The 27,284-nt window shown below is 40.8% G+C and overlaps 1 protein-coding gene across 2 annotated transcripts in view; it reads right to left on the reverse strand.

The window, feature by feature from the left end:
- CD109 (CD109 molecule) overlaps positions 1-27,284 on the reverse strand; it is a 130,423-nt gene that overhangs the window by 48,467 nt on the left and 54,672 nt on the right. For both annotated transcript variants that reach the window (XM_053603063.1, XM_053603064.1), the window contains 9 exons: positions 17,488-17,527; positions 15,085-15,169; positions 6,692-6,788; positions 6,298-6,439; positions 4,953-5,062; positions 2,754-2,978; positions 1,766-1,867; positions 1,616-1,678; positions 862-1,038 (listed from right to left, as the gene is read on the reverse strand). In XM_053603063.1, coding sequence (XP_053459038.1) covers positions 862-1,038; positions 1,616-1,678; positions 1,766-1,867; positions 2,754-2,978; positions 4,953-5,062; positions 6,298-6,439; positions 6,692-6,788; positions 15,085-15,169; positions 17,488-17,527 — 1,041 coding nt within the window. The remainder of the gene's footprint in view (positions 1-861; positions 1,039-1,615; positions 1,679-1,765; positions 1,868-2,753; positions 2,979-4,952; positions 5,063-6,297; positions 6,440-6,691; positions 6,789-15,084; positions 15,170-17,487; positions 17,528-27,284) is intronic.

A 27,284-nucleotide genomic window follows, 5' to 3' on the forward strand; every position in this document is an offset into this window, starting at 1 on the left:
CAATTCCAGTGAACTTTAGCCAGGCCTCTTCCTGACCAGAAGATCCTGCCCTACCTTTTCTTACAATATTTACTTTAGAAAACTTATGATTGTAAATTCTTCCCTGCACCTTAGAGATGTAAATCTCCCAACCTCAGACAGTCTTCCAACCCAGGAATGTTCTCAAGAGCCTGGGGAGCCCTCCCTTTGAAATGTAATCATCAGGATAGATAAAGCCCCAAATGATGCCCCAAATGATGCCCGTCTCTGGGGGAGGGTGGGAGTGTAACTTCAATAAGCAGCAATTAGCAAGCCTAGAAGCCAAATCTCTTTTTTTTTTTTTTTTGTAGAGACAGAGTCTCACTGTACCGCCCTCGGGTAGAGTGCCGTGGCCTCACACGGCTCACAGCAACCTCTAACTCTTGGGCTTACGCGATTCTCTTGCCTCAGCCTCCCGAGCAGCTGGGACTACAGGCACCCGCCACAACGCCCGGCTATTTTTTTGGTTGCAGTTTGGCCGGGGCTGGGTTTGAACCCGCCACCCTCGGCATATGGGGCCAGCGCCCCACTCACTGAGCCACAGCACCGCCCTAGAAGCCAAATCTCAATGACCGACCTCCCCACCACATCTCCAGTACTTTCTCATAACTCATCGCAGTCCTTAAAACCTCTCCTGCCTTTGGTTTCAGCACCATTGAGTTCAGTCTCTGTCTCCTGTTGCAATAGTCTTGAATAAAGTCTTCCTTGCCTGTTTAACTTGTCTGGTGCAATTTTCCTCTGACACACCTCTGAAACCACTGCGTGTAGTTAACTTTCTCTGCCTGCACCCTAATGTGGCAGGGGCTGAAGTTTCGCTTTAAACATCATTACCTTAAATCTTACCTTATTTTCAAAAACAAGCTGAACAGTAATTTGTAGAACATCATTTATAATTTCCCCATTGTCTTCAACATAATACACAATGACACAGGCTTTTGGAGCCCAAGAATTTTCTGGTGTCAAAGAGAAGGTTGTCGAATTTTGTTTGCCTACAGCCACCAACTGTCCCTTGGATACTATCTAAAAAGAATAGTAGATGGGTTAAACTTTGCTAAAATGAACACAAGCTCAACTGAAGGTATGCGCATCATAATTTTAAGTGTACACTCAAATGGTGGACTTAAACCAAGTTCAAAGTCGCTTTGAATACAGGAAAACCTTTTTGACAACACAGAAAATACAAGCAGAGACACACAAAATGATAAGATTAAAGTGACACCACCTGGAACAACGGTGGTTGCATAATGAAGAATCTATTTTTGATAGGAAAAAACACAAGGAACAGGGAAAGGTGGATTAGCAAAATTTCAAGGCCATGGACAGCTATTTTATTTTCTTACTTTCCTACAATGAGCATCTGTGGTTTATCCGATGGAAATTTAGATTTTAAACACAATACAAGATGGAATTATCCATTCTACATTGAAAATAACAATATAGGTGAAGAGAGAAAAGAAGATATTTTGACTGTAATATAAAATGGACAGGTTAAAAAGGTGTGAGGCTGAGTTTTACTAAGTTTAGTGTAGATACAAGGTAAGCATCACTTAAGAGGATTCAGTAATAGACCGTAAGTTTAGATTCTATAAGATATTACCATATAGCTTAACTTCTTCAACCGTCTGTTGCCCGTAACCACCAACTCAAAAGGTGATCCCACCTAGGAAAAACATCTTAATCAATAAGCACACACCCAAGGTAAGAAAGCCCATTATACTGTAGTTAACAAGTGAACTGTAAACATTACCTTGATGTTTTCATCTCTTGTTTTTAGCTGGACGTATGTCTTAGTGGGAGAAGTAAACATACCATGAACTGCCATGTTATTTGTGCTTTCAAGAAAATAGGCCTGTAACAAAAGAAAAGGGAGTGATAAATTTCTGTTTTCTCGAATACTCGAGAAATGATGCTACAGGTAGAACAATTACTGAAAGCCAAATTCACTTTCACTTTTCTTCACGCAGGAAAAATACATTCCCCAGACATTAAAATTCCATCATTTTATGGCTTATACTATAAAGGAACTGATAGTTTTAGAACATGGGAAAGGGTCTTCCCCATCGTAACCTAAGAGGGAAAAAAACAGAGTCCTAGCTTATTTCAGAAACCAGAGTGTTTTATCAGAGAACACCGTGAGAAGAGAGAGTGAAATAGGAAAAGGGATCCTCTTCCTCTCTGCACAACACGAAGATCATACACAAGCAAAAAATCATATCCCCTCCCCCTTGATTCACCAATGTTCAGAGTAGAAATCAGAGAGGCCACATCAGAGGAGGACCCTGCTAGACCAGGTCCTGATTTGGGAGGACTGAGTACAAAAGGAAGGGAGCAGAGAAGGTTGGGAATTCTCAGATGAGCCACTCAGGGAAAGACAGCTCAGCAAAGATGTGTAAGTGTTAAAAGATACACATTGCTCTTTCATGTCAACCCCTGCCAAAACAAAATTTCAAATAACTGAAAATCAACCTAGACTGGAGGTTTGAGGGCCTTCTCCATCACATCTTGATAGGCCATTTTTTAACTGTGCTCTTCAAAATGAACCGACAAAGAAACATTCGGTCTCACCGTGGGGCACTATCATTAAATTACTTCTAACAATTCCCCCTGTGTTTTTTAAAGGAAAAGCGGTGTCCACTTCCTATGCACTCTGAGCTCCAAAAGATTGAGTGTCTACCCCAAGATTACAATTGTAATGGTCTTGTTGCAGTGAGATAGTGAAGGGAAACAGGTGGCACCTTCAACTGCAGCTCGCTGGAATTGTCCAGGATTGGGAATTCAACCTTAACGATCCCGTTCGCGGGGACAGTATAATTGATGATTTGGATGGCTTCCATTTTCTGGTTTCCAATGTTCCAGCTGCCCCGGTACTCCGTATAGTTTCTTTGTGTCACTGTCAAGACCACATTATTTCTTCTTTCTTCAAGAGTCAGGCGGTTGCCATCAGAACGGGTTACTTTTACCTAATTGTCAAAACAAGACATTTTAAAGACAGGTATCAAGAGAGGCAAAGGATTTAAGTGAAAGTGGATCTAGTTTCCATCTGAACTGTTCCCATATAATCAAACTCTCAGCAACTCTTGAGCAGCACTTCAGCTTCCAGACCCAGTGCTCTCTCTAAAACGCACCTGCTACTCCAACAACTCCCTCCTTAATACATTACGGCTTCCTTTGCCTCCCACAGCTCCACATAATCTCCTTCATGTCCTACTTCTCTTTCCGAATCCTTTCAATGTCCTTTTTGGTTCCCCTTCCCTCTCTCTAAATGTGGGGATTTGTCAAGGCCAAATAAATTATCAGTCATCTGTTCTCTCTTCCTCCAACGTCTAGTTCTCCTATGGCTTAGCTCAGTATCTCTTTGTGATTGTACCCCAAATTCAAAATTCCCATCCTCATGTCCAGTGTACCGATTCCTAATTTTTACTTGGATATCTTAGTCACCTCGAATTTATACATCTAAAAGGGAGCAATCACCTGGCTTTTCCTATTTTTTCTAACATCACGATTCTGTCATTTATATCTCCAAACTTTCCATACCTCTGCCCACCTCCCAAACCCAGTGAACACCAAATCCTGCACTTTTCCATCCTCTCCACTGCCACAGCCACCACCATGAAGCTGCTCTTCACCTCACGCCTGGCTGCTGCCGTCCTCCTGCACACACCCTGAGCAGTCTTCCTCCAACGCATAAGCGAGACATTTATGGTCCCCTGCAACTCCCCAGACTTCTATTTTATCACTCCCAGACACAAGCCCTCGGGTGCAACTGCACAGCTCCTGAGTATACCCTGAACTGGCCCATCAGAGCTCTCATCTCCTCTTGCTCCCCAACTCCCACCCACTGCCCGAGCATTTAAAACCCTACTAACCTTTACACAAATAGTTTAAGTTTCCTCTTCTATAGAACATCCTTTCCCAATCACCATCCTTATCCCAAAGCCACCTTTCCCTCCCTGAACTCCCATTGTGTCACTCTACGCATTCAGAAATTACTATCTGCAGCCTCCTGGGGTTTGTTTGTTTCTGTTTTTAACTTAGCTATTCAAATGGTCTAATTAAGATCACTGGAAACAACATTTCAGTGTTGACACATTCAACAAGAAGTGATCCCTTCTTTCTTTAAACCAGAAATCAGCAAACTGTGGCAAGAATGAGAGCCAATCCAATATTTTCATAAATAAAGTTTTATTGGAACATAGCCATGCTCACTTACAAATTGGCTGTGGCTGCTTTCATGCTATGATGGCAGAACTGAGTAGTCGTGACAGAGACCATATGGCCCACAAGGCTAAAAATATTTACTTTCTACCTCTTAGCACAGGAGAGTTGCCAACCCCTGCTTTAAATCCCTTTAGAAATTAATTCATGCCACTAATCTTAGTCTGACTTGAATTATAGCTGTGTGTATCATCACAAAAACTGTGAACTCCTGGGAAGGAACTGAGGCCTTCTTGGCTCCATGCAAGCCCTGCCCAGCACCATGCCTTGCATATCTGTCAAAATTCACTCAATTAATAAAGGGTAATTCAACATTATCTCAAAAAGATCAGTAATTTGTTGATAGTTTTTTAATGGTACATCTTTGCTAGAACTAAAATTAATCATTATAAAAATCAAACTAAAGTGACCTGTTTGACTACTATCTAATTCCTTTGTTTAATTAAATAAAACTTTCAATGTAACAATCCACATTAACTTAAGGGGCTTCTAAAATGCATTTTCAAAAAAATGCTTTTGTTGTTATTAGAAACTAATTTTTTAGAAAAATTAGACAAAGGTCATTTGGAAACAATTTTACAAGTCCCACATATCTAAAGAGAAAAAGTAATCTAATTCTTTTTGGCTTAGATTTTTAGAGAAGCACTGAAAATAGTTCCAAATCTGTTTCATTAGACTGAACTTACTGCTATGAACGAGAAACAATCGTATCAACTTACAGTGGCTGTAAAGTTGAGAGATGGCTTCAAGACAGTAGCATAATCAAAAAATTCAATGATGTAATCGTGTTGCTTGAAAAACACATTGGCGCTCGCATTTCTTGAGATGCCTATTTTGGAAATTACACATTTGGCATACAAAAATTAATGTTTCACCAACAGTCTCTATCCATCAAATCCCTCCGTCTAAACTACCTGCCAAAGTAGTTTAAAATATCGGAGCACGCAAACCTCATTCCCATATTGGCTTTGACACTAAGAAAACCACGGAGTCCTATTACGTCCTCAATGGACCCTTCTCAGCACCATTGCTGCCATCCTCCCGCAGAGAGGGAGCCACTCTTAGTCTTTCGTTCTTTCAGGAATTGGTTAAAAAACTGTTGGCCTAGTAACAGAAAGGTCCTAGGAACTAACCTTTGCCTTCTTATTAAAAGAGAAAACTGTTGCCAGGTGCGGTGGCTCATACCCGTAATCCTGGAACTCTGGGAGGCTGAGGCAGGTAGACTGCCTGGCTCATGGGTTCGAGACCAGCCAGAGCAAAAGCAAGAGCCTGTCTCTACTAAAATAGAAAAACTGACACAAGAGGATCACTTGAGCCCAAGAGTTGGAGGTTGCTGTGAGCTCTGACGCCACGGCACTCTATCCAGGGCAACGCTTGAGACTCTGATTCAAAAAAATAAAAATTAAAAAAGTAAAAGAGAAAACTGTTCAGGAGCAAGTTAGATTTCGGAAGATGTTAAGTGATGTTTTTTAAATAAACAAAATAAATAAATAAAGATAGCTGGCTGAAAATACAAGCCTTTCCATATAGTTTTCAGGCTAAAAAGAACAGAAATGGAGAAAATTACCAGTAACTATCACCTGTGGTTGAAATACAGTCTTTTGCTAGAAAATGTTTCCCCTTTACTGTGAAAACATTCTGCAAGAGAGACTAGTTAACACTCATGACACTTTCTACCTTAGGGGCCGGGTGGAGTGCCTCACACCTGTAATCCCAACACTTGGGAGGCCAATTGCCCTGAGCTTACAGGTTCGAGACCAGCCTGAGCCAGAGCAAGACTGTGTCTCTAAAAATGTGGTGGGTGCCTGTAGTCCCAGCTACTTGGGAGGCTGAGGCAAGAGAATCACTTGAGCCCAGGAGTTTGAGGTTGCTGTGAGCTATGATGTCACGACACTCTACTGGGGGTTACAAAGTGAGACTCTGTTTCAAAAAAAATTTTTTTTTCCACATTAAATAGCATCTTTAGAAAAGCAAATGATTCCCCCAAATGCAAACGCCAGTTATAAGAAAGATGTCAGAACAGCACCCCACACACGGCTTTACCTTCACTTCACATCTACGAACCTGTAAGTGACTCTGTCACAGTTGCTACAATTTCTACCGGCCCAGGGAGAGATGCATCCATGTCTTCAGAAAGGTCATTTGAAAAGTCCATTACATTTTTCATCTCTTCATCATTAAAAGAGAAGTTTGCAGATCCATTTATCTGTTTTATTTAAAAGTTCAATTTTATTTTTCACTTTAGCAATTCCAAGTTTAGAAATAAAACTCAAACTAAGTGACAAGATTCTGATGGCTCTGATGTCATTTTAATCACTATAAATGGGTAAATTCTCACCTTCCTGATGCTAGAAAGCTCTTGATCTTCTTACACTCAATTTATTGCTAATTCAGTACAAAATCTTATTTCTAAAAAAAGCACACTCATTGAAAGTTGTAAAACATCTGCAAAAGTTACCTCAAATTGTTTTGTAATATTTTTCTTCACACCCCAGAAGGATAAAGGTAAAAACGTAAGCGTTACAGCTCCTTTCACTGGCTTCCCATATGTATACCTGAAAAGTAATAATCAAGGGTTTTTTACGTGTACATATCAATCTGACATTGTCAGAAGAATACAATGAAAATATTACATACGCTAGCACGCCAACATAAAAGAATTACATTAAAAACACACTCTTACTACAAATTTTTAAAAGTAAATCCAGAAAAAATATAAGTAAACTTTAACAAATGATGACCCTTGAAATTAAGTCTCCAAAATGGGAAGTCTTTTAACCTTACCTTAAAACAATTCATAATACATACCTTACCTGGCTTCTAGACATCTAAGAGACCCCAGGCAAAATATGATCAGAATTGGAAGTGACAGTTTCCTGTCCAAAGATTTTTAAAAGATCATGAAAATCTTTCATTACGAGAAATCAGGACTGGCCCATTTACTGCTTACACACACAACTGCACAGTGTTTGACGAATTTCAAATGTTAGCTGAAATCGCCATGGGCTACTGCCGTTTGTTGCAACATTATTCAGGAAGGTTTATTAGACCACATACTATGGAGCAGCAAATGTACTCATGACTGTCAAAACTTGGCTTTTACGGAAAAGTTTAAAATAATAGTAATAAGTTAAATTTAAAACAATAGTAGTAAGTTTTTAACCCATAGTATCAAATTTGTCTCCTTGAGTAAAATGTTATTCTCTGCTACTTTGCCTTCTAGTTATTCATTTTATCCCCTCTCATGATGGAAAGGTTTCTTCATACGGAGGAGAGGCAATCTTTGGTAACCATTTTTCTACCAAAAAGCCTTTTTTTAAGTAAAATGCATTTCCTCGGGCAGACGCGGTGGCTCATGCCTGTAATCCTAGTACTCTGGGAGGGTGAGGCGAGAGAACTGCTTGAGCTCAAGAGTTCAGGACCAGCCTGAGCAAGAGCAAGACCCTGTCTCTCATAAAAATAGAAAAAAATGAGCCAGCCCTTATGGCAGGTGCCTATAGTCCCAGCTACTTGGGAGACTGGGGCAGGAGGGTTGTTTGAACCCAGGAGTTTGAGGTTGCTGTGAGCTAGGCTGACACCACAGTACTCTAGCCTGGGCAACAGAGATTCTGTCTCAATTAAAGAAAAAAAAAAAAAAAAAGCATTGCCTTGTTGCTTTCATCTCTACGGTGAATATTCAGCTGAGCCAAACATGGGAGTCAATTTAGCTTTGCACTCTCTAAATCACAGCAGTAGACTCTGCTGCCTGAATCCATTAATTAAACAGAGAAACAGCCCCCCTCTTCTGGATGAACTCAACACGAAGCCAAATATTAAAATACAATATATTCTATATTAAGAAGAAAAAATGAATCCACCTTCAAACACACCACTCTTTCAAAGAAGAACAGTAAAGTTAGTGGAGACCCTAACTGGGGTCAAATTCTGTCATTCAAAAAGCTTTGAAACCTGATTTATATTACTTGTATCTTGTCAAAGATTCAATGAAACAAAACTAGAATGACAGAATACTATATTTTATTAAGAGTTATATCAAGAAGAGTACAAGGAGCTTTAAAATCCAGACATAACTTAAAGTATTCTCAGACACAAAAAAAATTTTAATTTTTACTTAAATGTGAAGCAGATTTAGCTTTCCAGGCACCAAGTTGATTATAAGGATTGTGAAACAAGGATACTAAAAATTATTGTTCCAAACAACATGTGGAAGCATTTGAGATACATTAATTATTCATAAATTAATAGCTGGCCAATATTTTAAAAAGCAAAGATATTCTGGGATAGTATCATTAACAAAACAAATTTTTTTTCTGAAAACAGCCATAGAATAAAAGATTTATGAAACGACATTTTAAAAAGTGAACCTATCAGGACAGTTCATATTTTTCCCGCTCGTATGTTTTTCACTTTATTTTCAGGAGGATACAAACATTTCAATTCATCAAATGATAAATATATTTAAGAAACCTTAAATATTTTTATAGTCTATTATCCCCAGGCATTATGGAAGTATTAATAGATACACAATATGTTATTTTCTTTATACTTAATATGTTATTTCCTTTGGAAACCACCAGATCGGTCAATAGAAAAGAATCTATTCTTTATTTTTAATGATGCATAAATAATGGAAGGTTCACATCAAAGCTAATAAATGCACAGTTTTATTTTTTATATACTTCAGTTAAAGATAGCAAAACTTAAAAAACACTTATTAACTTCCTCCTCGGAGAAATTTCTAGCAATGCGTTGCACATTCACTACAGCTTTGATGGAGTAGATGGTTACTAGCGAGGTAGTACCCACAATTATTTATCATATACTCATAGAGAGGACTGTAAAAGCTATTATCAAATAAATATTTACAAAATCATCTCTATAACTTAACAATCATCCGAAGAAGACCATAGAAATTATCTTTCAAAATACACCACAGTACATCTTGATTTCAGGAACTACTTCCTATTTCCTAATTTGGCAATGAGACCAAATCTATTGCCTGTACAATTCAGTTTGGTTCACTCTAGTGATACTGTGAAATACATATTTGATCTTCATCCTGTTTCCTGGCATAAAACTCCTAAAATCTTTGGACTCTCCAAAGTGATAAGTGCCTTTTCATAATGAGTTGGCTGGAGGCTGGTGCCCCAGGGAGCTTCCGGATGGGGCTCTCACTGGAAAGACCAAGGAATGATTAAAGAGTTGGAACTTTCAGCCCCACCCTCCAACTTCTGGAGAGGAAAAAGCTTGAGTTTTTTAACAATAGCCAATGATTTAATCAATCGTGCCTACATAATGAAGTGTCCATAATAACCCGAAAGGATGGGGTTTGCTCGGCTTCTGGATACCGGAGATCCCCAGAGGGGAGCACTCAGAGAGGGCCTGGAAGCTCCACGCTGCTTCCCACAACCCACGCCTGATGCTTCTCCTCCGACTCTTCATCTGTATCCTGTGATAAGCCAATAGATGTAAGTAAAGTGTTTCCCTGAGTTCTGCGAGCTGCTCTAGCAAATTAGTCGGACCTGAAGAGGAGGTAAAAGCCAATCACTCAGAAGTAGAGGTGACAACCTGTGACTCGTGAAGGGCGTGTGAAGTAGGGGCAGGCTGGGACCCAGCTCTCTGCCTCTGATCTAACGCCACCTCCAGGTAGATAGTGTCAGAATTGGTTTGAATTGGAGGACACCTAGTTGGGGTCTGCTGCAGAACCGGCTGAGGGGTTGTTGGGGACCACACACTTCTTAATGATCAAAGGTCACAGACGTCTCCAGTGTTGATTCTGAGTGACAGTACAGGAGAGACTGAGTTTGTTTTTTCCTAGACCCTCATAACTGCAAATAGCAGCCTTCTGATGTGGTATGAAAACCATTGCTATGCTACACACTGCTTGGAACTGAAATCGTAAGGCCATGCTGTGCTGTTTATCCATTTGTTCTATCAACAGGTATTTACTGGAAGCCTTGAAATTGCCTAAGTCAAGAACCACTGGTCAGAAAAAGCACTTTGAATTCTTAGAAGCACAAGTAAAATTTGAGGGTAGCGTTTGTTATGTCAAAGAACGGTCTGCATGAGATGTTTCAAAAGACATGAATGTAGAAAAGGACCCCACAAAACACACTAAAGAATTGGAAATTCACCCTCAAAGCGATGGTCTGAAAATCGTCATGCAAAAGAGTGAACGGAAAAAAAGAGGAATTCAACACAGAATAGGGAAAAGATTGGAAGAGGTAAAACTGGAGTCAGGGAAAACATTTAAGAAATGACAACAGAAGTTGAGGAGAGAGAGACGATGTTGTCCTGAATCAAGGGAGAGGCGACGGAAAGAAGTGGATGATTGGAGAGAAATGAAAGAGACAGAATCAACAGCACCGATGTCCACTGGCCACGGGTACCAAGCTGCTGACTCAGGCAGCTAAACAGGTGGGGGTGCTGTCCACCAAGGTAGACATGAAAGAGAAGAATCAAGTTTGGGGGGAGATGATGAGTTGAAGTACCTAAGGGACACTCAGTGGGAGAGGTATGGTAAGCAGCAAGATGTGAGGCTCTGAATCTCAAGAAAGAAAAGTGGGGTTGGAGGTAAAGATTTAGGTTATCGTCAAATTATAAACGGCAGCAGACACCTGGCCACAGAGAAGAAAAATGGGAGTAAACGGAGAAAGAAAAAAGACCCAAAGTTAGAGCCCGGAGAAACAAGAACTTTTAAAAGAGGAACAGAAAAGTTGCCTGCCAGGGTTTCAAAGAAGTAGCCAAAGGGAAAGAAGGAAACCCGAAATGATGGGAGCGGACAACAATGTCAAATGCACAAAGGGAAGAATTGCCAAAGCCTTAAAGGTACCCACCAAGATGGACCAAGGAGGAAGTCTTTCTGCCCTTGGTGAAAACAGTTTCAAAGGCACGGTGAGCGGGGCAGGCTGACTATAAGCGGCTGAAGAATGAATGGAATGTAAGAAGTGGAAATTGCAGCTCTAAAGCAAAGGTGAAAGGGAGAGGAGCTGGGAGGAGGCACAGGTCAAGGAAGGGTTCGCTTCTTTCAGTAACACAGATGATTACGCACAGAGAAGGCTGCGCGCAAAGAGCAGAAGGTGAAAGATACTGAACGGAAGAGGTGGCGCCACAGGCCAGAGAGGGAGTGGGGTGGGGATTCTCCCCACAGGAGCAGCAAGGCCCAAGCGGAGGAATTAGCCTCTGAAGGAAAAAGAGATGTTGCTTTCCTCAGGACAGTCAGGAGGAGGGCCATCAGTTCCACCTCTCCGGGTATGCGGTATTTGTAGAGTAGCATATGTCCATATTTACACGCCAATTTTTATAGACTGATAAAAGAACTTGCACGTCAAAAAGATTTCCATAATCTTGCAAAGCTGTAAATTGTATTCTCAGCCTGATTCTCCCTGGAGACAACAGCAGCCACTCCTGAGAATGCCCTGGTAGGCCCAGCACTCAGGACAGCTGGGGTGGCAAGGGAAGGAGCCTGGGCCTTCTGGGCAGCAGTTCCGCTGAATTCAGACAGAGGACATGCGCCTCCTGGGACAGAAGAACCGCCTTCCTCTGCCCCGCTGTGGACAACATGCCGGGCCACTGAGATTTCACAGGAAGGACCTGCTCAGAATGGAAGATCATGAGAACTAGCCAGATCCAAGGACTTTAAATGCCAAGAAGGAGCCTCCTCGCTACCCACAACAGACAAACCATGAAGGCCTTTTGGTGTAGGGCTTCACAGAGCTGACGTCCACAGAAACGCAGTCACGTGCTAATCTGACTGTCAAGGAGAGGTATCTTACAGCTGCGATTAAAATCCATCATCGGCTGACTTTTAGTGAAGGAGATTATCCTAGATAATCTGAGCAGGTCTGATCCAATCAGTTGAAAGGCCTTAAAAGCAAAGCTGAGGGGCGGCACCTGTGGCTCAGTCGGTAGGGTGCCAGCCCCATATACCGAAGGTGGTGGGTTCAAACCCGGCCCTGGCCGAACTGCAACAAAAAAATAGCCGGGCGCTGTGGCGAGCGCGTGTAGTCCCAGCCACTCGGGAGGCTGAGGCAAGAGAATCGCTTAAGCCCAGGAGTTGGAGGTTGCTGTGAGCTGTGTGACGCCACGGCACTCTACCGAGGGCCATAAAGTGAGACTCTTGTCTCTACAAAAAAAAAAAAAAAAGCAAAGCTGAGGCTTCCGAAGGTACAACAGATTTGGCCTACAGAAATAACTTCACCCTCCCTGAGAATCCCTCTTCCCCTTCCTGACAGACCACCCTGTGGATTTTGGACTTGCTTAGCCATCAATCTCCATAATCATGGAATCAAGCCAATTCCTTGCAATAAATTCCTTCATATATGTCTCCCCCTGGTTCTGCTTCTCTGGTTGAACCTAAACTCACACAAACTAAGAAAAATGATGAAAATACAATATGGTGAACACTAAAGACATGCCAGGGCTGGGCACAGTGGTCACACATGCAATCCTAGCACTCTGGGAGGCTGAAGCAGGAAGATCACTTGAGCCCAGGAAGTTGAAGAGTTTGGGGTTACTGTGAGCTATGATGATGCCACAGCACTCTAGCCTGGGCAACAGAGTAAGAGTCTGTCTCAAAAAAAAAGAAACACCAGGAGGCCAACATAATTGTCATGTCATTTTCAACCCGTAGTGTCTCAAAGAGGCCCAACCATGAGAACTGTGATGAGGAGTCCCCAGCTGGGAAGGGGAAGATGCTGTCCATGGAGGGCTTCAGGGGATCTGCAACTTCCTCCAGTTACATGTAAAATATTCTGGAGTGACCAGAGTTAAAGAACCACTGTTTTAATTGAGTGTATTAAATCCCTGGCACAATCCTAAAACACAACCGCTGGGAGTCCAAGGTGGGAGGACCCCTTGAGCTCGGGAGTTTGAGACCAGCCTGAGCAAGAGCAACACCCCGTCTCTACTAAAATAGGAAGAATTAGTCAGGTGAAATGCCACACACCTGTAGTGTAGTCCCAGCTACTTGGGAGGCTGAGGAAAGAGGATCTGTTGAACCCAAGAGTTGGAGATTGCTGTGAGCTATGATGACATCACTGCACTCTAGCAGGGGTGACAACCAAGACTCTTGTCTCCAGAAAAATAAAATAGAACCAAAGAAGATATCCAGACTCACTCCAACCCATGTGGACACAGATTATTTACATCCACACACAATGTTTGTGTGAATTGGTACCCAGTCAGTGGGTACAATGGTTTGGGAAGATTTCTATCCATGAAGTTTTATAAGCATTAGTCAAAGAACTCAAAATACGGACTGGCCCGTTGGCTCATACCTGTAACTCCAGCACTTTAGGAAGCCAGAAGTTCAAGACCAGCCTACGCAACATGGGAAGACCCCGTCTCCATAAAAAAATAAATTTGGGAACAAATTTGGTGTTAGGGTGCTGGCCACATACACCAGAGGTGGCGGGTTCAAACCCAGCCCGTGCCAGCTAAAACAACATGACAACTACAATAAAAAACAGCCAGGCGTTGTGGTGGACACCTGTAGTCCCAGCTACTTGGGAGGCTGATGCAAGAGAATCACTTGAGCCCAAGAGTTTGAGGTTGCTGTGACCTATGACACCACGGCACTCCACCGAGGGCAACAAGGGGAGACTGTCTCAAAAAATAAAAAAGTTAGCCAGACGTGGTGGCTCTCAGGAGGTTGAGATGAGATAATCACTTGAGCTCAGGAGTTCAAAGCTGCAGTAAGCTATGACCCCTCCCATCTAGTCTGGGTGAAAGATCAAGATCTTGTCTCTTTTTTCAAAATAAAACTGAGATAGCATACTTAACCTCTGGCTAAGACCAAGGACAATGCACCAACTATGTAAAATGCAGCATTTACGTGTCTTGGGAATTCACGCACAGTGCTTCACACTGGCATTCAGTGTTCCTGAATCCATCCACAGAGCTCAGATTCTAATTGGAGGCTGCCTCTTAGTAGACCCAGGCAGAATACTAACTTGGTAGAAATTGTAGACACACTTCATGTTACACGGGTTTCATGTGATTTTTTGCCAAACAGAATCTGAAGCAGGAGTCCCCAGAGGGTTTTGATCTTCAGACTGACTGCTGCCAGGAGTCTCTACGGTGTCAGTCACTTGCCTCTGCCACAAATGCTCACCAGGGGAGGGAGACGGTGATGAAAGGGCACCGAGGTGAGCCCCGGCTTATACTAGCTCTTAGAAATAAATTACATAACCAACACATTTCAGAAACCAAAGCATAGCTACTGACACTTCAGAAGTAAAAGCTGCAAGCGACCAGTCCTTGCATCCCCTGAGGGCAATCCCAGGGTGCACTCTGGAGAACCGCTAGTCCGAAACTTAAAGAAAATGCTCTGCTGCCCAAGCAGGAAAGCAACCATACACCTGTCACGCAGGGTGGGTTGGAAGTATCTGTGTGTGTTAAAATGTATAAATGTAGGTTATTCACTCATCAGCTAAGAAAAATAAGTAACCAACTTCCTATCCCAAGAGCTCAAAATCCATCATCAACCGAAAAAAAAAAAAAAGATTCAAGAAGAGACAAGCTATCTCAACTCCATGTCAGCTGAATGAAGAATAGATACAACTTTTAAAATCAGCACTACCTATAATGTAAATCCCTTAATTAGTCTTAGAAAGACATTAGTCCATGGGAAATAATTTAGGACTTGTCCAGCTTAGAAGCAACAAGACAGATACAGAAATCTTTGTAGAGATCTGACCAGGCCTACTTACTTATTATAGACAGTTTTTACTACTAATTAGGATATTTTTAATAGCAAAAAATTATGTTAGTATTCTGGAGTACATAATCCGTTTGGGACATAAAGTTTTATAATGCTGACGGTCATAACAAAAGAAAAATGATACTTACTTGGCTGTGATGGTACCATTTAAATTCTTAGAATTCATAGAACAATATAATGGTGTCTGCAAAGTCACTTCAAATTTTGGTAATACTGGAAAATAAAAGCAAGGGTAAATCTTTTAAAGACTCCAGATTCCACCGAATAGAATAAAATTGTTCTGAAGGAGTTGTTAATTTGTATCATTTAAACTTGAATTCATTAGAATCCAAATACAAGTTAACACAGATGGAAAGCCCTTTGTTTCACCCAAAATTAGAAATCCCTACTTTTATTAGTTCTATATAATTAAGATATGAAAAATTTTATAAATACTAATACTATATTTGACATAAAACAATGCTTGCTTCTTTCCAGTCTATAGAACTTTATTTTCCTTTAACTTCACCAACTAAAGCAATTAAAGTCTTATAACAAGGCACCTCCTCATTTAATTAACACAACAGAAGTATCAAAAAAGTCAAAGGATCAGCAACATAAGGCAGATCTCCAGCTCCAAGCACTTAAATCTGCCAAGACACTCCTGGACTCTAGACCAGGAAAACATGAAGGCAAAAAAAGTCACCTGTGTCAACTATGGCCCCCACACGATGTCCCTTTCTTCAGATATCATAAATTGGCAATCATTCCCCGCTGCCACTACACCCCATTCAACAACACAGGACCACCCAGCATCATCACCATGTGGTAGGAAACTAGTCTATAAAAGTGTTGGCCCCTATAAATTTATTTTTCTAGATTAAGTCTGTCCAAAAGAAATAAAATGTGAGCCACACACATCATTTTTCATTTCTAGTAGTCACATTTAAAAAGTAAAAAGATTAGCCATGGTGGCTAATATTTATAATCCTAGCACTCTGGGAGGCCAAAACAGGAGGACGGCTTGAAGCCAGGAGTTCAAGACCAGTATGAGAAACAAGCAAGACCCCTATCTCTATAAAAAAATCAAAAATTAGCCAGGTGCAGTGGCAGGTGCCTATAGTCCCAGCTACCAGGGAGGCTCAGGCATGAAGATCACTTGAGCCCAGGAGTTTGATGTTGCCGTGAGCTGTGATGATGCCGCTGCACTCTAGCCCAGGCAACAGAGGGAGACCTTGTCTCAAAACAAAACAACAACAACAAAAAGTAAAAAGATGTAGGTAAAATTAATTTTTGGAATTATTTTACTTAACCAAATATATGTCTAAAATACTATCACTTTAACATGTAATCAAAATTAAAAATTATCATTAATAAACTATTTTTTTCTTTTTTTTTTTTTACTAAGTCTTCAAAATCTGGTGTCTCTATTGAATTAGCTGCATTACAAGTGCCCAGTCCCACTAGATGGTACAGTTCCAGATCAGGGTTCAGCAAACTATGACCAGAATGAGTTAAAAATGGTTTTTACAATTTTGGGGGGCAGGGAGACTTAAATAACAGAAATTTATTTCACAGTTCGGGGTGGGGGGGGCGGGGAGAGGAATGGGATGTCCATGGCCAGGGTGCTGACAAATTTTGTTTTAATTGGTTGAATAAAATCAAAAGAAAAATAGTATTTCATAATACATGAAAATGATATGAAATTCAGGTTTCCAGCTCCATAAAATACAGTTTACTGCATCATGGCAACATTCACATACATATTATCTGTGGCTGCTGTCCTGCTAATAGGCACAGTTTGGTCCTTAACACAGACACAGACGGCCCGTGGACCCTACAACATTACTGTCCAGCCTATTACAAGAGAACACTTTGCTGATCCCTGTTCTAGGTGATGACGAGAGTCAGATTGAACAAAACTCTGTGACATACATCAGCCTGAGCCACACAGGGGGAAGCAAAATACTTTTCAGATTCCTGTTATCAAAATAAAATGCAGTCTCAAAAAGGGGCACAAACCAAAAAGCACGTGTGTGACCTCAGAATAACTCCTGAAGTGATAAACGAAAACAGCGACCCTGCGCTTTAACTTTTATCCTTCCATTTCTTCCACCAACAAAATGGGTGGGTCGTGTTGTTTTTATCTATGTCCTCCTAACTGCCCTATTATCAGCACAGCACCTGCAAAAAGGATTCTAAAACAGACCGTCCTTACGAAAAATAGGGAAAATGCTTTGTGTTGCTTTTTTTGAAAGTACAACATTCTAAACGTCTTACCACAACAAAGTAGAAAAACAGAAAAATTGTGCATACGACCAGCATTATGTGGCTAGAGGTGTTGCTTTTCCTACTCTTTTCTTCATAGTCAGATTTTACAGCTTTTACAAAGGAAAAGACATACTTAGGCCTATACTACTACAAGGAACACCAGGATTTTACCCCCCACTGGAATTTTTACTTCAAGTAACACATCCCTTGAAAATATCTACTATCTCTTAGGAAAGTAACAAATGGTTTTTTGCTTTCAAAATAAATTGAGGAACTCTTACCATATTCTGAAACCTGAAATGACTGATAATACGTCTGGTCCTATTGGACAGAAGAAAAAAAAATAAGAAAACATATAAGTTCTTATGTAATTATTTTGCTTGCTTACTTACCTGCATAAAAAGATTTAGAAAATTAATTTTTAAATTACATTTATAGTGATTTAATGAACAGAACAGTTTATTTTAATTTATGAAAGTTTAGCTTTAGTCAACTGCACCACACAGCTGTGAGAGTTCATGAGTTTTTCTTGCCAATTCACTAACATAAAAGGTGATCTGTCTCTATAATTCATTGCCAGTCATTTAAACAAACTGCTTAATCTGACTTCTATCATTTCTGAAATGAGAACCAGATTAAGTGACTCAGAAATTTTTGTAACAAGGGTAACACATGTCAAACTGATAACAAATAACTTTAGATATGTTTTGGCTATCATTATCCAAAAACCAACGGAAAAAATAAAGTTACACACAATTCAAAGATTTGTAAATAATCAAGGACAAAAACTATGCATAGACCAACATCCTCCAACTTTTCAGTCCCTTGAATTATTTGCTAGTCTAACTTTTAAATCAATACATCCTACCCTGTTTTAACAGATACTGTTAATTGTTTCCCTTTCCAAAATCAACAAGAAACCATGCGGCCTCTTACCGTATCATTTTTCTAACTTCTCTTATTCTAACTGTCCTTTCTAAATCAAGGTAACACAGTAAATAGAACCTCTCCATCTGATTCCACTTGCAGTTTGGAAAGATAATTTTTTTTAATAATTAATTAATTAATACCTCTCCAAAACAGCTAATTTCACAAATTAAACTTGTATTCTAAATTTGATTCCCTAAATTTATCAAAACAAACACATCGATTCAACTATTAAATGTTACCTCTTCTTTAAAAGCACCCTTGGTTAATCTATAGCACCACGAAGTTGTTTTTTGAATCCTAAAAGAAGGCTATAATTCACTTAAAAATAAAACAATTATGTAAAATAATTTTATGCTAACAAAAACAATACCTAAAATTTGGCTACGATGTTGTCATTTAAAGACGATCCCAAGGAAATTGTGCTGCCTTGATCACAGTGTTAAGAATGTTCACATTTGTGACTTTGATCTTAAATTGTTTTCACGTCATATCCTGTAACATCATAAATTACATGTACTTGATTCATTTACAAGTTCTAAATTGTCATCCTCAAAAAATCAAATCAACAAGGTCATTTACCTGTTTTGCTGATAAACGTAAGAATGCAAGTCTTTAGTTTTTGCTTTACTACTGAGGCCAGCACAGGCAAGACTGGAATAGTGGTGTCTCTGGCAGGTTTAACTCATTTACCAAACACTGAGAATTAGACACAAAACGATAAATTACAGTCCTCAGCATCAGAGAGTCTAGTGGTGGAGACAGACACAGCCAAGACCAATAATTCTGATGCTTTGTGTTGCTTTTTTTGAAGGTGCAGAATTCTAAATATCTTACCACAACAAAGTAGAAAAACAGAAAAATTGTGCATAAGACTAGCATAGCGTGGCTAGAGATGATTCATGCCCCTGGAGTTTCATGCTGTGTGTTGGCTCTTACTCTTCCCTATTCTTGACTCAAACTATTTCCACCCCTACCCAAATATTACCACTTCCTTGAATCCCCAATCTAAAACCAATACCTCTGCCCTTTAAGCCCAGCTCTTCCTTCCCTATCACCTGTCACCTTGTATCACCAATATTTGGCTTAGTTTACTGCAGGTTCTTTGAGGGTCAAGTCCACGTTGGATCATTTTTGAATCCCTAATAGTTTATCCGTTAGGGTGTCAATCTACCATAGCACCTGGTACAAAATAAATGCTCCATAAATATGTGTTAATTCAAATAAAAATGACTAGCTTTCACAAACGTGGAAAATTAATTCATTTATTTGGGCTTAAGCAACAGCCTTCAAACCAAGTTTTAGGTAATTACTTATTTAACACACAAATAGTTACATTCGATTATATTTGTATTTAATATAATTTCTCCCGTCTTTCCATTGATTGTCTACTTCCCCTTATTCAGTCTGTAAATGTTCTCAAATCTTTTGTCCCTTAGTACTTACAAATATCTTTCTGACTCCTTCCTTACTTCCTCACATTGCTCTTTCTGGCCCTTTCCATCCTGATCCCAATGCTATTCTCACTCTCCAGACTCTCATCAACTCTGATCTCATGTTTTTAACTCCCTTTTTTCCTTAATTTTTGAAACAGAGTCTCACTCCATTGCCCAAGCTAGAGTGCCATGGTGTCAGCCTAGCTCACAGTAATCTCAAACTCCTGGGTTCAAGCTATCCTCCTACCTCAGCCTCCCAAGTAGCTGGAACTATAGGTACTCACCAGGTACCTATAATTTTTCTATTTTCTTAATAGAGACAGGGTCTTGTTCTTGCTCAGGCTGGTCTTGAACTCCTGAGCTCAAGGGATCTTCCCAACCCAGGCTCCCAAAAGTACTAGGATTACAGGCATGAGCCACTGCACCCCGCCTTAACTGCCATTTCTATTCTAAGGACGCTAAAAGTAATTATCTCTAGACTACACCTCAACCCAGAGATTCAGATTTCCCATTGGACATCACCACCCGAATGTACTACAGAATGTTCTGGATTTATTTATCTGGACCTAGCCTTTCCCAAGTGGCCTTCATTGATTGCCTCTCCCCATGTTGGATTAGATGCCCTGTTCTCCCATAATATTCTGTGTAGCACTCAATCATTTTATTTAACATAATACACTATAATTATCTGCTTTACGTCCACCTCTTCTAAGATGTTGTGACATCCTTCAGAGCACGGCACCTAGATCGGCATGCCTTCACTATCTGCAGAGTGAAGTTGTGTATAAATCAATATGAATGAGTCTTGATCCAGGCTGGTTCTTCCAGGGGCTCATCAGCTCAGCCCCAGTTAAGACAAAAAGATATTAAAATAGCCTTCCCTTGAGAAGGATCAAACTACCCTGAAGAGGCAAATGAGCCTCAGGTAACCTTAATTCTCGGCCCTGAGGAGTAGAAGAGCCCAGCCCCCACGGAAAGCAAAAGGGACAAAGGAAGCAAAGAGCTTCTTTTCACTGTCATTTCAAATCGTTCCAATAATTCAAAAACTCGTTTTGTAACCGAGTGCTGACAGTGTGCTTTGTGTGGTAGAAAGCCTTCCCAGGACAATTATAAGTGGGCAAAGGCAAATCAAAAAATAAATTATTTTACTGCCCAAGGGATTTCAAAAACAGAAGTAAGTTTTATAATGTTCAACATATTGTATTAGACACAGGTCATATCAATTTTCACAATAAGTTTAGTCATATTTCAAGGCATTTTTACAAAACATTGCTGCAAAATATATATTCAAGTACAGAATGTAGTGAAATATTTAAAATTAATAATAATTCAGAGAATGAGTATCCATTTGTGCCATAAACAGCCACAAAAGCACCGATACCAAGTACCTTCATAAATCCAGAATAAGGATCAGCAAATTTTCCCTATAAAGGGCTGGATGTAAAACATCACAGCCTTTGTAGGCCATGTGGTCTCTGTCACAACTTTTCAACAATGCCCTTCCAGTGCAGAAGTTGCCAGAGCCAGTGTGTAAACAGATGAGCCTGACCACATTCCAAGAAAACCTTATTTACAAAAACAGGTGTCAGACTGGATTTGATCTTTGAGCTAGGGTCTGCTGACACCTGGTCTAAAAAAGGAATGAAATTTATTTTCAAATTGTCCTACGTTAGTGCTAGCTGAACTAAACTTTTAAACACAGGAGAAAAAAAAACAGGCCTTTTGTAGGAAGTACAAGTTTCTTTGACTGAACAATTTTCTTTCAGTTTCAAAGGAACTTAATCTGCTTCAAAATAAGTTTTTGTGTTTACTGAAGTTCATCAAATATGCTTTATGCTGATTCATTCTGCCAATAACTGACAAGAAAAGCTAACCTGAAGGCTTAAATACTTGGGCCACGTGTCTTCTTAGCAAATACCTCCCCAGGCAAGAGAGGGCAGAACTCGTCAATGTCTTTGAGCTCTTTATTCCCCAATATGGTCACTGTTCAAAGAGGTAAGCTCATCCTTAGAAAACTTGCCCCAAGCACATATGAGCGTATCCCTTCTCTGTTGTTACTGGACATGAGCCTGCCCCGATTAGATTTCTCTAAACAACTTTGAATACAGAAGTGGAAAACAAGAATCAGTAGGTATTCTCAGCAATCTCTGTCACTTCTCTAATCCGTATCTCTAAGTCCTAGACAGTGTATGATAATTGGTTGCATTGGGTCTATGTTCCAGAAATCAGTGGAATGAAGGGGAAAGAGGGATAACATTACTTCTGCCACCCTTTTAAGTCATCTGCTATGACTAGAATACAAATTGGAGCTGAGTAATCACTAAAACTATCTATTCCAGTGATGGCATTTTCCTCCTCTAACCAGGAAGCCTTCCGACTCTTGAGTTTCCTTTTTAACAAGTTTGAAGGAATACAGCTCACCGCATGAGCACTAAAAAAATATATTTTAAAATTCAAGTCACTTTGAACTCTTGCTACTGGAATAAAAAGAAATGCCAGAAACAGAACTGAGTGCTGGGTAGATTATTTCTGTCCGTACACTTCAGTTCATTTAGGATCATTTCCATTTTCTAACAGTTTGCTTTAGCACGGATCACCAGTACCTGCGTTTACTTTTCATTTAAAGGTTAAGAAAGGCACTGACTTTTTTAAACCTGCACATCACCATACGTTACAAGGGAGCTATTTCTGACTCAGTTTTGGGTCTGGCCCCCCAAGATGATAGATGCCAACTATGTCCACATTCCAAAGTGAGTACAAGCCTACCACGCAGGCCTTGCCAGAATCTGGTTTTGTGACTCATGATCCCTCACCTGGGGGAGGCCATAAACGAGTCAAGAAGAAAATATACTAGAAGAGAATTTTAGGAAGAAGCTTTCGACGAGTGGCTCACGCCTCAGCCAGGTAAGAGGTGTGCTCCCCTCACTTCAGACCTAGGAACAGGGGTTTCATTAGGACAAGGCAGAGAGCTGAGCATGTGCCCAGGGAGAATCCTCAAGTTGCCAGGGAGCAGGCTCTTGACACACCTGAAAAATCTAAACAGCAAAATACTAGCATGTCTTTGATTTGACTCTCTTGACTGTTACTGGCATATATGAAGGCTACTGATTTGTGGACGTTGATTTCGTGTCCCAAGACCTTACTGTAATTCTTGATCACTTCTAAGAGCTTCGTAGTTGAGTCCCTGGGGTCTTCCAGGTATAAGATCATGTCATCCACAAAGAGTGAGAGTTCGACCTCCTCAGCTGGTCCCCGTTTGAATACCCTTGATCTCCTTCTCTTGTCCCATTGCACTGGCTAGGACTTCCAGCACCGTGTTGAATAGCAGTGGCGATAGTGGGCCTCCTGTCTGGTTCCAGTTCTAGGTGGAAATGCTTTCAATTTTACTCCATTCAATATGATATTGGCTATGGGTTTGTTGTAGATGGCCCCATCCGTTTAAGAAATGTCCCACCCAGGCTTATTTCCTACACAAAAGAAAACACACAGATATAGTCTAGCAAGGGGGAGGAGAGGAGGGAGGACAGAGGAGGGAGGGCAATTGACGGGGTCTCACCTCATGTGCACAATGTGAGGGTGTTCAGCACAGCCCCTGGGTGAAGGGCTCAACTACAACTTGAACCTTAACTCAGAAATGACAACAAAGTAACCTAAACATTTGTACCCTCACATTAACCTGAAATAAAAAAAAATAAAAATACTGGCAGTGAGGAGCTGTGCTGACAGCAGAGCTAGAAGTGTGCTGATTTGGGGTGGTCTGTGCTCCTGAGCACCACAGACCATGAGCACTTCCCTCAACTAGAGATGCCAAAAAGAGCAAATAGCATGGGATGGTTCTCTACCCTGATCTAAACAGCCTCAAGAGGCACAGGGAAAACCCTCTGGGAGGAAAGCTGGAGGCGTACACTCCAGATAACAGGAAACAGAGGACAGAGTTTTGAGCTGCCAGTTGGAGAAGAAGATTCAAAAGCATCCAGGGCACTTTAGCTGACAGCGGTACGGGTGTTGCAAAGAATCTACAGATGAATTCTCAGAAGCAAATGCTGCAGGTTGGGGTTTTCTTTTTGTTTTGTTTTGTTTTTTGAGACAGAGTCTCACTATGTCACCCTCCGTAGAGTGCTGTGACATCACAGCTCACAGCAACTTCAAACTCTTGGGCTTAAGCAATTCTCTTGCCTCAGCCTCCCAAGTAGCTGGGACTACAGGTGCCCCCCACAACACTTGGCTATTTTTTGTTGCATCTGTCATTGTTGTTTAGCTGGCCTGGGCAGGGTTTGAATACAACACCCTGGGTGCATGTGGCCAGTGCCTAACCACTGTGCTCTGGGCACCGAGCCAGAAATGCTTTAGTTTTAAATGCTTGCTAAGCCCAGAGGCTCTGATGCAGAAGACAACAGTATTTCATTGTATTACAACGGTAACTTAATATAATTCCTATAGGACAAATATTAATAAATTCCTATGGCTCATCCTTATGTATCAAGTTAGTTCTTTTTTTACCCCTCACCTCTTTTTCCTCCACCTCATTCAGTCTGGAGCAGTTGAAGGCAGCCTAGTGTGGGTGAGAGGCAGCCATACCCAAGCTCGGGGAAGGGAGCGCTTTACGTTACTGGTCTGGACAAATCCATTACAGAATGTAGACTGTTTTGTGTGTGTGAATGTTACCCTGAGGTAACCAAACGAAAAGACCTTTTGTTAGCAAAAAATAAGCATAAAAAATGATGGGATTTGCTTAACATTTCATCCAAGGAGTCAGAAAAAATTGACCCCAAACAACTGGACTGCCTGGCAAGGGATTATTTTAGTCACACCTACAGACTAATAAAATGTTCCACCTCACAGCCACACACAAGTAACTGGGCACAGCGAACGGGGCAGCTGATCTTGTTATCGAAGACTGAGACACGGACGGCGTCCACATTTCTGACACGTAAGACATTTTCCCACAGCAACGCCATTCTAGACCAGTGGTTCTCAACCTGTGGGTCGCCACCCACAGGAACTGTACTCAAGGGTCACGGCATTAGGAAAGTGGAGAACCACTGTTCTAAACTGATCCACTTTAGCTGACATAACATGAAAATGTTAAGTATATGAACACCATAGCATGAATAAAGTTATGATGCATTGCCATTGTCCCCACCAGGTATCAATGTTAACTCTCACCCGCTTAGGAGAAGTTTTAAACTAGCTTCATGTGCTCTTGATTGCCCTGTAACCCGGATTCTGCCCCCACCATTTCCCTGGCCTGACAGCCGCTTGCCGTACCCACCTATCCTTTCTCCGACCTGGCCCTCAGAGACCTCTACCGTCTGGCTGACGCTGCAGCCAGCCTCTCCGGATTTCCTCCCCTGGGCACCGGGCCTGCTCACTCTTGCTTCTCTCATCCCAAGCCTGAATGTTCCTTCTCTCTCCTTTTCGTAGCTTCTCTTCTTAGCTACCAAATGTGATTTCTGACAGCACAGTCCAAATACCTCCTGCTCACCTCTCTCCCACAAGCCAAGTTTCCATCCCTGACTTCCCTGGAGCTTACAATGGGCAACTGTCACAAAGACCCACCACTGATGCTCTGCACTCCCCTTGCTCCTCTGCCCAATCGTAGTCTGATCAGTCACTCACCCTCATGATTCTTCCTTTAAAGTGCTCTTCAATTCATTCATTCCCCTTTAACTTTTGCTGCTCCTCTAAAATAGTCCCTTATGACCTTCAGACTAGACCAATATGCATCAGCTAACGACAAAGGCATTCAGACATTCATTAAACAGCAATATCAACCCCCAGCAGCCTCCTGGACTTCAGTTTCTCTCCCTCCAATCACCCCAAATGCTGCCACCAAAATGATCTGCCTAAAATCCTGCGTAAACATGTCCCACCGTTGCCTAAAAACTTTCTACAAAAATCAAGAAGAAGACAACAAACAACATTAGCCTGATATCATTATTTTTATATGGGAATTTATCATAAGGGTGGCCTACCTTCTCATGTATAATGTTTGGGCGTTTTTTTCTTAATCACACATGACTTTTGTAATCAGAGGAAAATTTAAAAAGTATAATTTTATATCTTTTATAATTTGAGAGACTCATTCACACACATTTTGTTTTCTTTGTCCTAGGAAGTTTTATGTGAAATCTGTAACACTGATCGACATTCAAAGTAAAATACATAATGTTTTTGAAGCTCCTCCGCTCTCTGCAAAATGAAATCTAAAACATTAGCCTGATATCTATATCTAGCACCCTCCATAGGGTGGCCCAGTATCTCCATCAACTTTCTCTTTGACACAATCCTCCGCTCCAGCAAGTGCTGGCTCCTGGCTCTACAGCTCTGCCACCTAGCTCACAGCCTTCTTCCACCTTCCTCCTCAACCCTACAGTCCCTTCTAGCTCTGACCAGGTACAGTGTGAACTTTTAAAGCTGTAAAGAGCTTTAAAAGTTTTCAGATCCAAACCCTTCTTTTATATCTGGGGAAAATGAACCCCAGAAATGAAAGGACTTGCCCATCAGCCCTTGACTACAGCTCTCATACCCAGGTCTCATGACTCCCAATCTAATGTTCTCTGCTTTTAGTTGTTACATGAGGCCATGTCTGACCATAGGCCCCTTAAAGTAGGGCTTGGGCCTTATCATCTTTAGATGTTTACTGACTGGTGTTTCTTCCCACCTAGCATACAACAGAAAAGTTCTATATTTGTAGTTTTATTCAGATCCCTAATAATTTTGCTCTGCTTAAACCTATTCCCAACAGAAAAACAATCAGTCATATCCCTATCTTTTCCCTTTTTTTTTTTTTAATCATCAAATTGGCAAAGAGCTCAACAATAAAGAAGAAATCACAATGGAAAAGTCATCCTCTAAACGTATCAGTGGATGCATACTGACCCACTTAGAGAAATGACAGAGTCAAAAGGATTAGCAGAATGACTCAAAATGTTTATTAACATTTACATCATCTTTTCCTTTCCTGTTTAGAGTCTAAACATCTGTGGTCTAAACTCTAGCTGCAACATATTTCTCTGATGGTTTCAACCCAAACTGAGCGTCAGGATCAGCCATGGTGAATTTAATAAATAGAGATTCCCAGTTTCCACCCCAGAGCTACTGAATCAGAATTACCAGGGGTAAAACCCAAACATAAAAAAACACATTCCTTTGTCCTGTCCTTTGACAGAGATTGATTGCACCTGAGTACGCCAGCATTGTGCTGGGTGACCAGATACACTGTCCATGCATGAAGCTTTTGGTCTAGTGGAAAGAAGGGTATTTGCCAAATAATCACATCCATAAGTATATAATTACAAACTATGACAAAGTCAGTAAATTAAATTTACAATCATGAAATCTGGAGATGAGATGGGAAGAGTAGAGTCAAAGCAGGTAAGGCTTTGTGTAAGCCACGCTATTAATAAAAGATGAATTTTATTCTGAGGGTAATAGAAAGTCTTTGCAGAATTTTAACCTGGGAATAACATGGTGTAACTAAGATTACTTTACTGTTGTGTAGCTAATTTGGTTGCCAAGTGAGGAAAGCACATTCAGAGAGAATGTTTAAGAGAAACTAAAATACGTAAGAAAAAATATGGTGGCTTGGACAAAGTAGAGGTGAAAATAAAAGCAGGTGGATTTGAAATATATTTAAGGGTTAAAGCTATGAGAACTGGTGAAGGCCTCAATATGGATGGTAATATTAATATATTAAGGAGAACTCCAAGGTT

This window comes from Nycticebus coucang, chromosome 9, assembly GCF_027406575.1.
Source record: "Nycticebus coucang isolate mNycCou1 chromosome 9, mNycCou1.pri, whole genome shotgun sequence".
In the NCBI taxonomy this organism is placed as follows: domain Eukaryota; kingdom Metazoa; phylum Chordata; class Mammalia; order Primates; family Lorisidae; genus Nycticebus; species Nycticebus coucang.